Below are 17295 nucleotides of genomic sequence, written 5' to 3' on the forward strand. Positions count from 1 at the left end.
AATTTTGGATGATCCACTGACAGGAGATAGAAAATTGATGTACGAATTTTCTTGCCTCTGTCCATCGACGTTAATTTTTTGCCTAAAAAATATTAACGCAAAGTTTTGTGACAAATGAACTTCATTTAGAGATGCCCCAACGGAACTAAATTTCTCCACCCCTACAAAATGAGAATTCCCATTTATTATTAAAATTCTGTGACACCCAGCCTATAATCAACATAGCTGAAACACTTAGACAGGCAGCCAGTACCAGTAAGAAAAAGTAGCAGCTACATAGAACTGATTTGACTAGATATGTAATTTACGTTAGTGTACTGCTTATGAACATAAACTACACAACCATAATCCCAACTTGCCAGACTCTCTGAGTCTATATTGTCAACTTCTAAGCACCATTTATGATGGTAATGGTAGAATTTATTTTTATTATTATCACACTGGCCGATTCCCACCAAGGCAGGGTGGCCCGAAAAAGAAAAACTTTCACCATCATTCACTCCATCACTGTCTTGCCAGAAGGGTGCTTTACACTACAGTTTTTAAACTGCAACATTAACACCCCTCCTTCAGAGTGCAGGCACTGTACTTCCCATCTCCAGGACTCAAGTCCGGCCTGCCGGTTTCCCTGAATACCTTCATAAATGTTACTTTGCTCACACTCCAACAGCACGTCAAGTATTAAAAACCATTTGTCTCCATTCACTCCTATCAAACACGCTCACGCATGCCTGCTGGAAGTCCAAGCCCCTCGCACACAAAACCTCCTTTACCCCCTCCCTCCAACCCTTCCTAGGCCGACCCCTACCCCGCCTTCCTTCCACTACAGACTGATACACTCTTGAAGTCATTCTGTTTCGCTCCATTCTCTCTACATGTCCGAACCACCTCAACAACCCTTCCTCAGCCCTCTGGACAACAGTTTTGGTAATCCCGCACCTCCTCCTAACTTCCAAACTACGAATTCTCTGCATTATATTCACACCACACATTGCCCTCAGACACGACATCTCCACTGCCTCCAGCCTTCTCCTCGCTGCAACATTCATCACCCACGCTTCACACCCATATAAGAGCGTTGGTAAAACTATACTCTCATACATTCCCCTCTTTGCCTCCAAGGACAAAGTTCTTTGTCTCCACAGACTCCTAAGTGCACCACTCACTCTTTTTCCCTCATCAATTCTATGATTCACCTCATCTTTCATAGACCCATCCGCTGACACGTCCACTCCCAAATATCTGAATACGTTCACCTCCTCCATACTCTCTCCCTCCAATCTGATATTCAATCTTTCATCACCTAATCTTTTTGTTATCCTCATAACCTTACTCTTTCCTGTATTCACCTTTAATTTTCTTCTTTTGCACACCCTACCAAATTCATCCACCAATCTCTGCAACTTCTCTTCAGAATCTCCCAAGAGCACAGTGTCATCAGCAAAGAGCAGCTGTGACAACTCCCACTTTGTGTGTGATTCTTTATCTTTTAACTCCACGCCTCTTGCCAAGACCCTCGCATTTACTTCTCTTACAACCCCATCTATAAATATATTAAACAACCACGGTGACATCACACATCCTTGTCTAAGGCCTACTTTTACTGGGAAAAAATTTCCCTCTTTCCTACATACTCTAACTTGAGCCTCACTATCCTCGTAAAAACTCTTCACTGCTTTCAGTAACCTACCTCCTACACCATACACTTGCAACATCTGCCACATTGCCCCCCTATCCACCCTGTCATACGCCTTTTCCAAATCCATAAATGCCACAAAGACCTCTTTAGCCTTATCTAAATACTGTTCACTTATATGTTTCACTGTAAACACCTGGTCCACACACCCCCTACCTTTCCTAAAGCCTCCTTGTTCATCTGCTATCCTATTCTCCGTCTTACTCTTAATTCTTTCAATTATAACTCTACCATACACTTTACCAGGTACACTCAACAGACTTATCCCCCTATAATTTTTGCACTCTCTTTTGTCCCCTTTGCCTTTATACAAAGGAACTATGCATGCTCTCTGCCAATCCCTAGGTACCTTACCCTCTTCCATACATTTATTAAATAATTGCACCAACCACTCCAAAACTATATCCCCACCTGCTTTTAACATTTCTATCTTTATCCCATCAATCCCGGCTGCCTTACCCCCTTTCATTTTACCTACTGCCTCACGAACTTCTCCCACACTCACAACTGGCTCTTCCTCACTCCTATAAGATGTTATTCCTCCTTGCCCTATACACGAAATCACAGCTTCCCTATCTTCATCAACATTTAACAATTCCTCAAAATATTCCCTCCATCTTCCCAATACCTCTAACTCTCCATTTAATAACTCTCCTCTCCTATTTTTAACTGACAAATCCATTTGTTCTCTAGGCTTTCTTAACTTGTTAATCTCACTCCAAAACTTTTTCTTATTTTCAACAAAATTTGTTGATAACATCTCACCCACTCTCTCATTTGCTCTCTTTTTACATTGCTTCACCACTCTCTTAACTTCTCTCTTTTTCTCCATATACTCTTCCCTCCTTGCATCACTTCTACTTTGTAAAAACTTCTCATATGCTAACTTTTTCTCCCTTACTACTCTCTTTACATCATCATTCCACCAATCGCTCCTCTTCCCTCCTGCACCCACTTTCCTGTAACCACAAACTTCTGCTGAACACTCTAACACTACATTTTTAAACCTACCCCATACCTCTTCGACCCCATTGCCTATGCTCTCATTAGCCCATCTATCCTCCAATAGCTGTTTATATCTTACCCTAACTGCCTCCTCTTTTAGTTTATAAACCTTCACCTCTCTCTTCCCTGATGCTTCTATTCTCCTTGTATCCCATCTACCTTTTACTCTCAGTGTAGCTACAACTAGAAAGTGATCTGATATATCTGTGGCCCCTCTATAAACATGTACATCCTGCTTATGAACATAAACTACACAACCATAATCCCAACTTGCCAGACTCTCTGAGTCTATATTGTCAACTTCTAAGCACCATTTATGATGGTAATGGTAGAATTACCTATAGAATATTGGGTAAATGGACATGGATGCAGCTAATGTGGCATTTTACTGTGGCAACGTTGTACTCTCCAGGAGCTTTGTCAAGCCATTACGGTAATGGCTATTTATGATGCTATTATAAGTAAAATGTTCTTTAAAGAACAAAATGAACAATACTATGACTGTAACTATAAACAATTAACCTGCACATAGGACTGAGCAGCTTATGACAACATTTCGGTCTGACTTGGACCATTTACAAAGTCACAAAGTTACGAATGGTCCAAGTTGGACAAAAATGTGGTCATAAGCTTCTCTCTCCTATACATGGGTTATTTGTAAAAACATTCTTTGTTGCTATTTCACTTGGAAACAGCCAATGGAAGTTAAATTATTAAGTCTTTCTAACACCAGTGGAAACTTACCAGGAGGTAAGTCTTCATACGAAATTAAAAAAAAATAGATATAAACATTAACCAGTGTTGCAATCACCAAAAACACATGCAAGCAAGCAGTATGCATAACACATACTGGGATTTGTTTCACATTTACCCTTTATTTCAAAGACCTTAGATAATAATTATATGCAAACTTACTACAGTACTAACAGCTTATTACTAAAGTACATACATATACATGTATATCTTAGACCCCTGTTTTCTCTGGGAATATCCCAGCCTTGTAGGAATGGATACATACAGAATTTTTCAAACATTTCATATACAGTAAATATATATATACACACATATATGCATGCATGCAAACACATATAGGTGAGTATATACATAATTAAAAACTACTGCACCAGGACATGATATTCACATTTTAGTAAGCAAAAAAAATGTCATCCATTACATCCCATTTGTTCAAACTATCATTAAAGTTTCTTTTAAAAATGTAAGTTTCCTGATCATTTACAAACTGTCAAAGTTTAACCCATTTTCAAGAAAAGGCAACAAATCCAACAGAAATACAACAATTATCACCCAATATCAGTCCTACCTGCATTTAGTTAAATAGTAATAAAATGCAAGTTCCTACATGATTAATGACATTCTTATCAACTCACTTTTTTAAGAACTTCTTAGTTTGGCATTCATCCAGGCGATCCACGGAATTAGGTGTCCACCTGACAAAATTTGTATAAGAAGCTCTTGATGACAATGATTATTTAAGCGGTACATTTTATTACATATCGAAAGTCTCCAATTCATGTTACCATGAGGTTGTGCTTCGCAAATTAAAATATAGCTATGTTTTCTAGTTCATGAACAGGAAACAATATATTCAAAATGGCTGCTTAGTAGGTGCAAAGCCATCACATGCCAGGTTCACCAAGGCATATATTTTGGGCCTATTTTGTTCCATATACTTGTGACTTACTGAAGTTTTCCCTTTAATTTTTAACTGGTTTTAATATTTATGAATTACATTGTTTTCTCTTCTCATCTTTTGTACCACTAATAAATATCTACTAATAAGGAACTAGCATAATATATTGGAAAATGATATGAACAAATAGGTTATTACTGACAATTAAATTCATTAACACAACTTGTCTAAGACCATACATATAATTTATAGAGAAAATAATCAATTAAAATTCTTAACATAAGATAAATCTGTCTTCCTTGGTTAACTATTTTCTTTTTTGGTACCTCATCACATCTTCATCCTGATCAGACATGCTCCTTATATACAGCACAGTACCTAATATTAAACTACTTTTCAGCACTTACACTCTAATTTTCCATCATCCTGCATAATAATTCCCTTCAGTCTTTAATCCTTCCTTCTGTAGTCAAGGCTACTAGATATGGTTGGTGCCACATACATTAGCTCATGCTGTTTTACTGACTAAAGTATTTAACATCTCCCCCCTTTCCCTTCAGCAAAAGTACCATCTCTCAAAACCTCCCTCACTTTTGTATCAATAAAGATATTAACATCCAAGGTAACACAACTGATACTTCTTGGATACCATCTGCAACTTCAGCCTATCTGAAAGTTCCTGATTGTCATCGTAACACACTGCTGTATCTCAGACCAATTCTTAGCAAAATATCCAGCTGAATTTTTCAACTCACTCCTACCAGTTAAAACATTTTCTACACCCATTAGAATCCATACAAACTTTTCTTGTGATCCTAACTCAAACAACACAATCCTATAAACAGTACAATACTAGACATCATCCAGAGTTTAATTTAGCCAGCATATAGGAGCAGGTTATAAAATACAAAATACAATGGAGTATACCAAATATATAATGTAGATCATAAACCTTCTATTACAGTTATTTTATTTATCCCCTGAAATGGTCATCATATTTTTTTAGTAAATTGTTGAAGATGCTGTTAGCTATCAATGCAATACAAAACACTTTCAAATTGCAGTCCAAAAATAAATTAGACATTAAAACGTGCCAATTATTTGAGTGTTAGTATAAAATACACAACTAAAGGATCATCAATTAGTTTTCTTAATAAAATCTGGACAAACATAAACATACCACCATCACCTGTACAAACTGTTCCACACCCTGCTTACTCACTCGCCAGTCACTGATGGTTTGCGGGTCTCAGCTTTCTTGGGACGCCCGGGTTTGCACTTCAAAGGGGAGGATGGGGTTTTGTCTCTTGCACCAACCATGAAATGTGAAAAGATCTCTGTCTGCTTCAAGAGATAGTCGAATCTTTTGGAACGATCCGACTCCACCTTGTTTTCATACTCTGCACCAGCTTTACTGGAAGACGTTGTTTCAGCTGATGATGACTCATTCTGCAAAAATTAATATTTTTATAATTATGCAATAAAGGCATAAATTACACACATTCTTATTGTATTTCATGTTAAAAGAATATTATTCGTATAATACAGAAACAAACAAGTGCTATATTTCATAAACTATTAATGTGATTTGATGGTACTGCATACTATATGATGTAGTGAGAACTTACCATACCAATACGTAATTAAGATTTACAGAATAACAAGGACCTCCGTGGATGTAAGTCACTGACTTTTTTGGGTTATCCTAGGTAATTTACAAGTTACTATATATGATAATTGTACTTGTGTGTCCCTGTCCCTAAATAAACTTTCTAATGATCCAAGTTGGACCTAAGTGTCATCATGTTTCATTATTATTATTATAATCAAGGGAGAAGCGATAATCCCGTATGATTATACAGCACCAGTAGAGGGAAGTGGAAGGTATTCAGGTTTAATTGAGGGAACTGGAGCACAGATACAATTCCCTAGATCAAGAGCCCCTCACCAGCATCAAGGAGCCTTCCTTGAGGGGTCATAAGTTTCAGTCTCGAACAGGCAGGTTATTTGTGTATTGTTTCAATCACAGAGTTTAAACTTTTTATTCTTTGCATTATCATTATTACAATCAAAACTGTGCTAAACCCACAAAGGTCATACAGGTTTTCATAATAAGTTAAAGTACAGGTATTTAGTACAATTGTCATAGTGTAAATTATCTAGGATAACCCAAAAAAAGTCAGACTGACTTATTCCCACTGGCAATTTATTCCCACTGGTGATTCCCATTAGTGATTTACCACTGGTGATTTATTCCCACTGGTGATTTATTTCTATTAATGAATTATTTCCATTGATTATATATTTCTATTGATGATTTATTTTCTTTGCTATTTCCATTGGTTATTTATTTTGATTGGTAATTTATTTCCATTGGTGACTATTTCTACTGGTGACTTATTTCCATTGGTGATTTATTTCAATTGGTAACTTTCCATTGGTGACATTTCCACTGGTGACTTTATTCCCATTGCCGACTATTTCCAATGGTGACTATTTCCATTGGTGACTTATTTCTACTGATGACTATTTCCACTTGTGACTTTACTTCCACTGTTGACTATTTCCATTGGTGACTATTCCCATTAGTGACTTATTTCCACTGGTGACTATTTCCACTGGTAACTATTTCCATTGGTAACTATTTCCACTGGTGACTATTTCCATTAGTAACTATTTCCATTAGTAACTATTTCCACTGGTGACTATTTCCACTGGTGACTATTTCCATTGGTGACTTATTTCCAATGGTGACTATTTCCATTGGTGACTTATTTCCACTGGTAACTATTTCCATTGGTGACTATTTCCATTAGTAACTATTTCCATTGGTAACTATTTCCACTGGTGACTATTTCCACTGGTGACTATTTCCATTGGTGACTAATTCCACTGGTGACTTATTTCCACTGGTGACTTATTTCCACTGGTGACTTATTTCCACTGGTGACTTATTTCCACTGGTGACTATTTCCACTGGTGACTTATTTCCAATGGTGACTATTTCCATTGGTGACTTATTTCCACTGGTGACTTATTTCCACTGGTGACTTATTTCCACTGGTGACTATTTCCACTGGTTACTATTTCCACTGGTGACTATTTCCACTGGTGATTTATTTCCAATGGTGACTATTTCCATTGGTGACTTATTTCCACTGGTGACTATTTCCACTGGTGACTATTTCCATTGGTGACTTATTTCCACTGGTGACTATTTCCACTGGTGACTATTTCCACTGGTGACTTATTTCCAATGGTGACTATTTCCATTGGTGACTTATTTTCACTGGTGACTATTTCCAATGGTGACTATTTCCACTGGTGACTATTTCCACTGGTGACTATTTCCACTGGTGACTTATTTCCATTGTTGACTATTTCCACTGGTGACTTACCATTGTGTTGATATTTTAAGACATGTTGTTTAGTATGCCAATAAAGGAGTAATATTAAGAGGTTAAAACCTCAAATACACAAACCTCACAACAGTTCTGGCAGCAAAACTTTGATAATTTCCCAAAACCAACAAAATAATATTCCCGCGTTAAAGCCCACACTGACACATTCTCCTTATTTCCAATTTTCCCCCGTTGTAACACCACTAAAATTTATTAGTCATACTCACGGAGTTGTCCCCAACCTCCATGGGTTCCACAGCATCATCAATATCAGACATTTTGGTGGAAATTTAGGGAAAAATGGTGGGAAAATAAGAGAGCGGAGGCTGCGGCTGACGCTTCTTCTTCTTCCCCGGCAAACAAAAACACAGCAGTCAATACACTAACTATATTTATTATTTATATTTTAATGTTATGTTTAAATATTTCACTAAATCAACTACATTAATCTGTTTTGATATTGGATTTATTTTTGGTGATGGTGTGTAGGGAATTATTTCAGCGCAAATGTAATGGTAGAAATTTTAGTTTTTTGGTTGGACTTGGAGATGGTTTGACTTTTCTAAAATATTTATTAAATGTAAATTATGTACATTATATGTTTATCATCATGTATATGATATCACAGATAAGATTATTATCTTTGTCAAAGCGATGTATTAGATTTATATTCGGTCAAAATTATGTAAGGTCAAAAAAAGGACCCCCTGAGATAAGTCAAAAAAGTCACTGACTTTTTATTTATTTATTTTTTTTTTTGAACATGATACAGAGAAGTACAAGGAATACAATATTTACAGTTCAACATGCCAAAGTCCCTTGTATGTTAGCATTATGGGCAGCTTAAAATTAACTTAAGATTAACTAAGCAATGATACATTCAGTGGTACAAAAATTATTGTAAAACAGATAACAATTTAGTACAGGAGAGTATTACAAAGACAGGTTATGTGGTTATTACTGTGTTGATGTGTATTGGATGGTGTATTATGTTAGGTAATGAAGTTAAATAGTAATGAAGTTTGATTGGGTCACAAGTTGACATTTATGAGATACATTATTATTATTATAATCAAGGGGGAAGCGCTAAACCCGGAGGATTATACAGCGCCTGGGAGGGGGGGGATGTGGAAGGCATTCAGGCTTAATTCAGGGAACTGGAGCACAGATCCAATTCCCTAAATCAAGAGCCCCTCACCAACATCAAGGAACCTTCCTTGAGGGGTTATGAGATACAATTATTCAGTATTTATTTAGTTGTGGGTAAGTGGTTTTTGAGAAGAGACTTGAATTTATAAACTGACAGTGTTTCTTTTATATTCACAGGTAATGAATTCCAGATTTTAGGGCCTTTTATGTGCATTGAGTTTTTGTATAGTGTGAGATGGACACGAGGAACATCAGTGATCTGTCTTGTGTTATGGTCAAGTGTTCTGTTGAGGTTGGCAAGATGTTTGAGGGGAGGGTTAATATCAGAGTTAAGTGTTTTATGTATGTAATAGGTGCAGTAATAAGTATGGATGTTTTGTATGGTGAGTAGGTTTAGTGTTTTGAATATTGGTGGAGTGTGTTGCCTGTAGTGGAAATAAGAAAGGACCCCAATGGAAATAAGTCACTCTGTCTGACTTTTTTGGGTTATCCCAGGTTCTCTACACATATGCTGCTATGTATGATAATTCTATGTAACTGTATTTGTGTATACCTGAATAAACTTACTTACTTACTTACTTACTTATCATCATTCTAACTGACTTTTTTTAATTATCTCAGGTTCTGTATACATACGTTGCTATGTATGATAATCTATGTAATTCTGTATACCTGAATAAACTTACGTAATGTCCGTTAATAGAGATTATATTAGATTAATTTGTAAATAATTTATTATATAAGGGAGTTCTTAAAACTTTTAATATAGGTATTGAACCTGAATATAAACTTACCTACCGTGTGATGGTAAATTTAACCTTTGAGGATCATATAAGCTACGGTGACCCGTGACCTGGTGGCTAACTCTCGCTTCACACGGCGATGGTCCGGGTTCGATTCCCAGCGACGGTAGAAATATTGGGCGTGTTTCTTTACATCGGTTGTCTATGTTAACCCATCAGTATAAAAGGTACCTGGGTGTTAGTGGACTGGTGTGGGTCGCATCCTGGGACAAAACTGACATAATTTGCCCATAATGCTCAACATAACAAGGTACTTTCTATATAGTAGTATGTCACTGATGTCAGCTATGGTCTGTATACCTTGTACATGTACTGGTAGAAATGAAAATGTTATTATTATTATTATTATTGCATTTTATCATACATTTAATGTCGTTCCTATTTCTCGGCAGTAAATTCTGTATATTGGACCACAGTGAAAATAAGTCACTGACTTTTTTGGGCTATCCAAGGTAATCTACACATATGCTGCTATGTATAATAATTTATGTAACTGTATTTATGTATACCTGTACCTGAATAAACTTACTTATTTGAATATGACGGCATTTATATTTTGTCAGGTTGGTGGAGGGTGAGGCAGGTCAGCGACCCTCCCCGGGGACCTCGCTCACTCAAATCACAAAAAATGAATATTCGTTTCTGAGAAGCATATATATTTACATTTATTGATTTTACGGTTCATTTGGCTTCTGTTACGATAGAGTTGTATTGGGAAATATTTTAATGCTCAGAAAAAAGCCACTTAGTAGAGTAATAGGTCACTTTTTTTTTTTTTTTTTTTGGGGGGGGGTATCCTACGTAGTCTACACATGTTCTGCTATGTATGATAATTTATGTAACTGTATTTATGTGTACCTGTCCCTGAATAAACTTACTTATTCAAGGTGATGGACTTAACCTCACTTCCCTTGGATCAAACCTTAAATGCCTCATTCCCCCGGGTGTTATAAGAGCCCCTAGAGGTTTAGCACTTTCCCATGAATAAAATTATAATTAAAAAATATTCGCCCTAACATAGTCACATTGTAACCTAAACCAGTTAAGAAATTTTTTTAACATAAGGTCAATATGGACTTCAGGTTCAGGTCAGAACTCATCATTATTTTATGATGCAAAATACAAGCAACTGTTATCTCTACCCCAACAACGAATGTTATTTCTTGTGCAAATTTTTATTTTTGAAAATATTAGCAAAACTAACATATTTTGACAAGAGTGGCACTTCTGAGCCAATCAACTGCCGGTATCGAGTCACGTAGTGTGCCTGGCTAATCACAACAGTGTATATATAGATGCACTGAATGTAAACAGACCAACCATTCCCATATCTACCACTGGAGGAGTAAGCTTAGGTTATTTTAGGCTGCATTATACCGGGTTTCCTTAAGTTACGTTTCGTATTATTCCCACAAAATTAACTACCTTACCCACATAACCCACTTAATACTAGACATTTTAACAAATAAATTATCAGTTAACTCTGACCAGGACACAAACTCAATAATGGCTCTAAAATTTAATAATAATAATAATAATAATAATAATAATAATAATAAAAATTATACATTCAGATACACTTACTTTATGTTTCCTTTTTTGCCAACACCTGGGAAATAATCTAATCCCAGACTTCCACAGATTTGTACCTTTACCTTTGACGAGTTCCGGGAGTTTCTCAGAACTCGACATACGAGCCGGGCTGTGGCTAGTACATTGGTCTGCATGTGGCCAGCAGTAACAGCCTGGTTTATCAGGTCTTGATCCACCAAGAGGCCTGGTCATGGACCGGGCCGCAGGGGTATTGACCTCCAGAACACCCTCCAGGTAGACTCAGAGCCCGGCTTTGGGCCAGACTTGTTTGATACTTGCTTTATTTTTCCCTTATTAGGTATAAGGAAGAACAGACAAAATATAACTGTATTAAAATATTTATGGGGATCACTAAACCTGAAGGGGTCATTAATTGCTTGGAAATCTGCAAATGGGAGACACTAAAGTTAGATCAAAATGAGAAGGTTGCTCCACTTCCCTGCATCAGGAGCCCTTCACTGACAACTTATTATTTCATGTACTAACAGTAAGTAGGTACCCGAGTGTTAGTGGCATGGTATGGTGGTGTTGCAACCCCTGAATGGGTCACAATGTATATGATGTATATTATGTATAGTATATAATGTATATTACCTTTTCATATAATTTTATACTGCTTATATTTGCGATAATAGCTACTGCGATAATAGTTACTTTTGTTAGGTAGGATGTAACATATTATGTGCTCATAGTTCAAGTCTTGATTGTCTAACTACTGTAATTATCGCTTGTGGCTTGTTACTCTGCCGGCTTCTCGTTGTTGCTGGGCAGCAACTGTCCACGGAGCTATCACGTGATCGAGGGGGGGTGTTCACACCTTGCCTGAAGCATTCAGTCTAGTCTAGACTCGCTTGGTGGTTGGACGTATTCTTGACAAGTGCCTAACTCTCCCTTATTGGCCCTTGTTGGAAGATCGTCTCTGTAGCTTTCTTGTTGTATCTGTAGAAATCTGTTCACAGAACATCGTCTACTCTAGACTTAGTGATTTTCGACGTTGTACTGAGGTTGTGTGTCGCATAGACACTCTGAGCAACTCAGGCCCTGAGCTGTAGCTTCTGACCTAACTTGTACTGGTATCTGTGTACTGTCACAGTCGGGGATTTCCTTATGCTGAACTTAGATTCAGTAGTATGGGAGTTTTGTGACTTTTGTGGAGGATCTGCTGATGGTCCCTACTTAGTGTCATATTATCTCCTTGTTCCTAATTCTCTGTCGCAGTTGCTTGTTATATTGCTGTTGGGCTTAGCATTCTTTTTATTGTTCAAGCAGACTGTTCTGATTGCCAGTTGGTCAAGAAGTTAGTTTATGAGAGGACTTTGTCAGTCACTTGCTTAAGTCTAATCGAGTCGTAAGACAGCGAACTACTTAGAGCACTTACACACATACACACAAACTTATTTGTATATTGTATTATTAAATGTTAATGTACCAGACGGTACTTAAGAATTATAAATGTGATATGTGCTATCAGCACAATACTACTGTACACGAAAGAAGTGATTATTCTTATTCTGTTGATATTAATTTAATTTAATTTGATATACGCCTAAACAACTTAATTATTAGTAAATTTATTAAATTTTAATTTCTCTAGTTAGTGGCCTACCAGTTGTAATCCTGAAGCACTAATAATTCTTATTGAATTCTAATGTATAATTGGACCAGGATACTGACTAATTGTTACAAAAACCCAGTAACAGGCTGGATGCTAGAAGGGCAGTCCTTTCTAGTATTCACTGGAGATCTCTAAGCTTTTTAGAAATCGCATTTTTTGTAACAGTGGTATCCTGGGGGACAAGAATGAAGGACCACAATGGAAATAAGACAGACAGTCCTCGATGATGCACTGACTTTCTTGGATTATCCTGGGTGGCTAACCCTCCCCCAGATTAAAAATCTAAACAAATCTTATCTTATGGAGATCATCCAGCAGGTTGAGGTGAGACTAAATACCTCGTAGCCAACCAGTACTACATTTGGCTTACAAAGGACCCGGACTCAATTCTGAGTAGAAGCAAGTCTTGACGTGTTTGACCTATACAGGTATAAAGCATTAAATGAATATGTATTTTAACATCTGTTATCAGTAGTCATCTTGCAGTCAACAGGTACCCAGGTTAGAAGACTAGTGGGTGGCATCCTGATTATTATTATTATAATCAAAAAGAAGCACTAAACCAGGTGGCATCCTGAGAAAGATTAAACAGTCAGAATGAAAGTACACTGTAAATGACACTGCTTTTGTTTCTTGGGTTAAACCTCCAGAGTAAATAATCCATGCAGTATTATTTGTCCATACAGGACGGTGTATTATTTTATACAAATACTTGCTAAATTTTTCTTCTTCTTATTCTTTTTAGTAATCTTTACAGGAAAAGGGGTTACTAGCCCATTGTTCCCGGCATTTTAGTTGACTTTTACAACACGCATGGCTTACGGAGGAAAGATTCTTATTCCACTTCCCCATGGATATAAAAGGAAAATTAATAAGACCAAGAACTATTAAGATAAAATCAAAGAAAACTCAGATGAGTGTGTATAAATAAATGTGTACATGTATGTGTAGTGTGACCTAAGTGTAAGTAGAAGTAGCAAGACATGCCTGTAATCTTGCATATTTATGAGACAGACAAAAGACATCAGCAATCCTACCATCATGTAAAACAATCACAGGCTTCGTTTTACACTCACTTGGCAGGACGGTAGTACCTCCCTGGGTGGTTGCTGTCTACCAACGGTTGGAGGCAGCGGAGATGTCCTGTTTAAGGGCAATGTGTGGTGTAAATATTATGCAGAAAATTCGGAGTGTGGAAATTAGGAGAAGGTGTGGAGTTAATAAAAGTATTAGTCAGAGGGCAGAAGAGGGGTTGTTGAGGTGGTTTGGTCATTTAGAGAGAATGGATCACAGTAGAATGACATGGAAAGCATATAAATCTATAGGGGAAGGAAGGCGGGGTAGGGGTCGTCCTCGAAAGGGTTGGAGAGAGGGGGTAAAGGAGGTTTTGTGGGTAAGGGGCTTGGACTTCCAGCAAGCGTGCGTGAGCGTGTTAGATAGGAGTGAATGGAGACGAATGGTACTTGGGACCTGACGATCTGTTGGAGTGTGAGCAGGGTAATATTTAGTGAAGGGATTCAGGGAAACCGGTTATTTTCATATAGTCGGACTTGAGTCCTGGAAATGGGAAGTACAATGCCTGCACTTTAAAGGAGGGGTTTGGGATATTGGCAGTTTGGAGGGATATGTTGTGTATCTTTATATGTTTATGCTTCTAGACTGTTGTATTCTGAGCACCTCTGCAAAAACAGTGATAATGTGCGAGTGTGGTGAAAGTGTTGAATGATGATGAAAGTATTTTCTTTTTGGGGATTTTCTTTCTTTTTTGGGTCACCCTGCCTCGGTGGGAGACGGCCGACTTGTTGAAAAAAAAAAAAAAAAAAAAAAAAAACTTGCTAAATTATTATTATTATAATTAAAACTAAACACTACACCCACAAGGCTCATACAGCAGATACTTGCTAAAGAACAAGTGTAAGCTATACTCTTAAAACCTTAATAAAGGTAGAAATAAGGCAATATAAGGCTACAAATGAATACGTATTTTTTAAGTCAACATTTTGAGCACTATATATTAATCTATAAAAAAGTAGATACCATAACCTTTAACTGTTAAAGAAGGATTTGCAAGTCTCCAACACCACTACACCCTAATAGACAATGTTCTCACCTCACACACCGAGTGTCCATGGTTCGATTCCTGGCCAGGTAGAAACATTGGGCATGTTTCCTTACACCTACTGTCCCTGTTCACCTAGCAAGTAGGTACCTGGGTGTTAGTGGACTGGTGTGGGTGGCACCCTAAGAGACAAGGTTGAAGGATCACAATGGAAATAAGATAGACAGTCCTCGATGATACACTGAATTTCTTAGGCTATCCTGGGTGGCTAACTCTCCAGGTTAAAAAACGAACAAATTATTATCTATCAAAAGACCCCTGGCTGTTTTCAAGAAGATGCTGGACAGGCACCTGAAGTCAGTATCTTACCAGCCGGGCTGTGGCTTGTACGTTAGTTTACATGCAGCCAGCAGTAACAGCCTGGTTGATTATTTCCTGATCCACCACGAGGCCTGGTCACGGACCGGGCTGCAGGAGCGTTGATCCCCGAAACCCACTCCAGGAATACTCCAGGTATCTTATCTAAGTTGCTGCCACACTATTACAACTCCTAAATCATTACACCTCATTCTACAAACTTGAGGAGCTAAAAATTTTTTTACAAAGGTTGAAAACACTAATGCTTTCCTTTGTTGATAGGAACTTAGCTTATAGCCATAATTTTTTTTCCTAACACACTGGCTGTCTCCCACCCAGAAAGGGTGACCTGAAAAAAGAAGAAATACCTTCACCATCTCTCTGACTATCACTTTCCTTGCCAGAGACACACCTATACTACAGCTGAGATAAGATAAGATTTTCTTCGGATTTTTTTTTCACCAAGTCGGCCGTCTCCCACCAAGGCAGGGTAACCCAAAAAGAAAGAAAATCCCCAAAAAGAAAATACTTTCATCATCATTCAACACTTTCACCTCACTCATACAAAATCACTCTTTTTGCAGAGCTGCCCAGATACAACAGTTTAGAAGCATACACTATAAAGATATACGTACTATAACACATCCCTCCAAACTGCCAATATCCCAAACCCCTCCTTTAAAGTGCAGGCATTGTACTTCCCATTTCCAGTACTCAAGCCTGGCTACATAAAAATAACCGGTTTCCCTGAATCCCTTCACTAATTATTACCCTGCTCACACTTTAACAGCTCGTCAGGTCCCAAAAACCTTTCATCTCCATTCACTCCTATATAACACGCTCACCCATACTTCAGAGTCAGACATTATACATGTACTTCTCTTCTCCAAGACTCAAGTCCTGCTAACCAATTTCCCTGAATCCCTTCATGAATGTTACCTTGCTCACACTCCAACAGCATGCCAAGTCATAAAAAACCACTTGCTTCCACTCACTCCTGTTATTTTATTATTATTATTATTACATTCAAGCAGGAGCACTAAGAAAGTACAATTCACACAGTGGCTGGGAAAATGGGAAGCATTCAGGTTCATTCCAAGATAACAAAACTGCAGTCAGCACAAAGTGAATGATTTACCTAACCACTAACACTGCCATCTTTGTGAAAATTTTAATGAAATAAGTACAGTACAGGCTAGTAACCCCTTCTCCTGTTATATATTACTAAATGTAAAAGGAGAAACTTTCGCTTTTCCTTTTGGGCCGCCCCACCTCGGTGGGATATGGCTGGTGCGTTGTATGAAAGAAATAAGCACAGTACAATTAAAATAAGGCTTATGAAGAACAAAAAGTCACAATACCTTGACTGGAATAATATACAAATAACCCATATATAGGAGAAAGCAACTTATAACAACTTTTCAGTTTCACCTGGCAGGTTATTGTGCATAAAGTTTATACTTACATATTTTGGCAATAAAACAACAAGAATGAATTTTCTTTTTTATATACTGTACATACAGTACTTTTGTTTAGTCAGATCCAACACAGATGTAACTTATAAAAGAGTAGTGTAAACCACTTATTATATGCACGTCACATTACAGCAACATTTACATTTAGATTATAATAATGTTGGTATGAACACATTTATGTTAAGAAACATTCTATAATTCTAAAACATTTTTCTTCATAAAATGTCCAGACATCTTGATGACTAAGATTAATTAGTGACAGACCTAAAGTTTTTGTGGGTGGAGGCATCTAATACACACAAAATTTACTAATGTACATAGTGCTGACATGGTATTACACAACTCGTAAAAGAATCTTCTTCATTAAAGCAACAGAAGGTAGATACACCTGTCTAACAGCTATGGTGAATGTCTAGTGGCTTTCTTTTGTGCCTAACACTATTGTATTACATGTAAACGGCATTATCTGTGTACTGCAGAAAATAAAGTAC

The 17295-nt window shown here is 37.3% G+C and overlaps 1 protein-coding gene across 4 annotated transcripts in view; it reads right to left on the reverse strand.

Annotated features, from left to right (window-relative positions):
* The window catches only part of LOC128697146 (chromatin-remodeling complex ATPase chain Iswi-like), a 75994-nt gene extending 67875 nt beyond the window's left edge, over positions 1–8119 (reverse strand). For 2 of the 4 annotated variants that reach the window (XM_070104090.1, XM_070104091.1), the window contains exons 1-3: positions 7981–8119; positions 5575–5801; positions 4090–4149 (exon numbers count right to left, since the gene is read on the reverse strand). In XM_070104090.1, coding sequence (XP_069960191.1) covers positions 4090–4149; positions 5575–5801; positions 7981–8031 — 338 coding nt within the window. In that variant the 5' untranslated portion in view covers positions 8032–8119. The remainder of the gene's footprint in view (positions 1–4089; positions 4150–5574; positions 5802–7980) is intronic. The other 2 variants (XM_070104093.1, XM_070104092.1) reach the window with 1 other exon arrangement.
* Between the last annotated feature and the right edge of the window lie 9176 nt (positions 8120–17295).

The sequence above is a fragment of the Cherax quadricarinatus genome, chromosome 89 (assembly GCF_038502225.1).
Source record: "Cherax quadricarinatus isolate ZL_2023a chromosome 89, ASM3850222v1, whole genome shotgun sequence".
Classification (NCBI taxonomy): Eukaryota; Metazoa; Arthropoda; class Malacostraca; order Decapoda; family Parastacidae; genus Cherax; species Cherax quadricarinatus.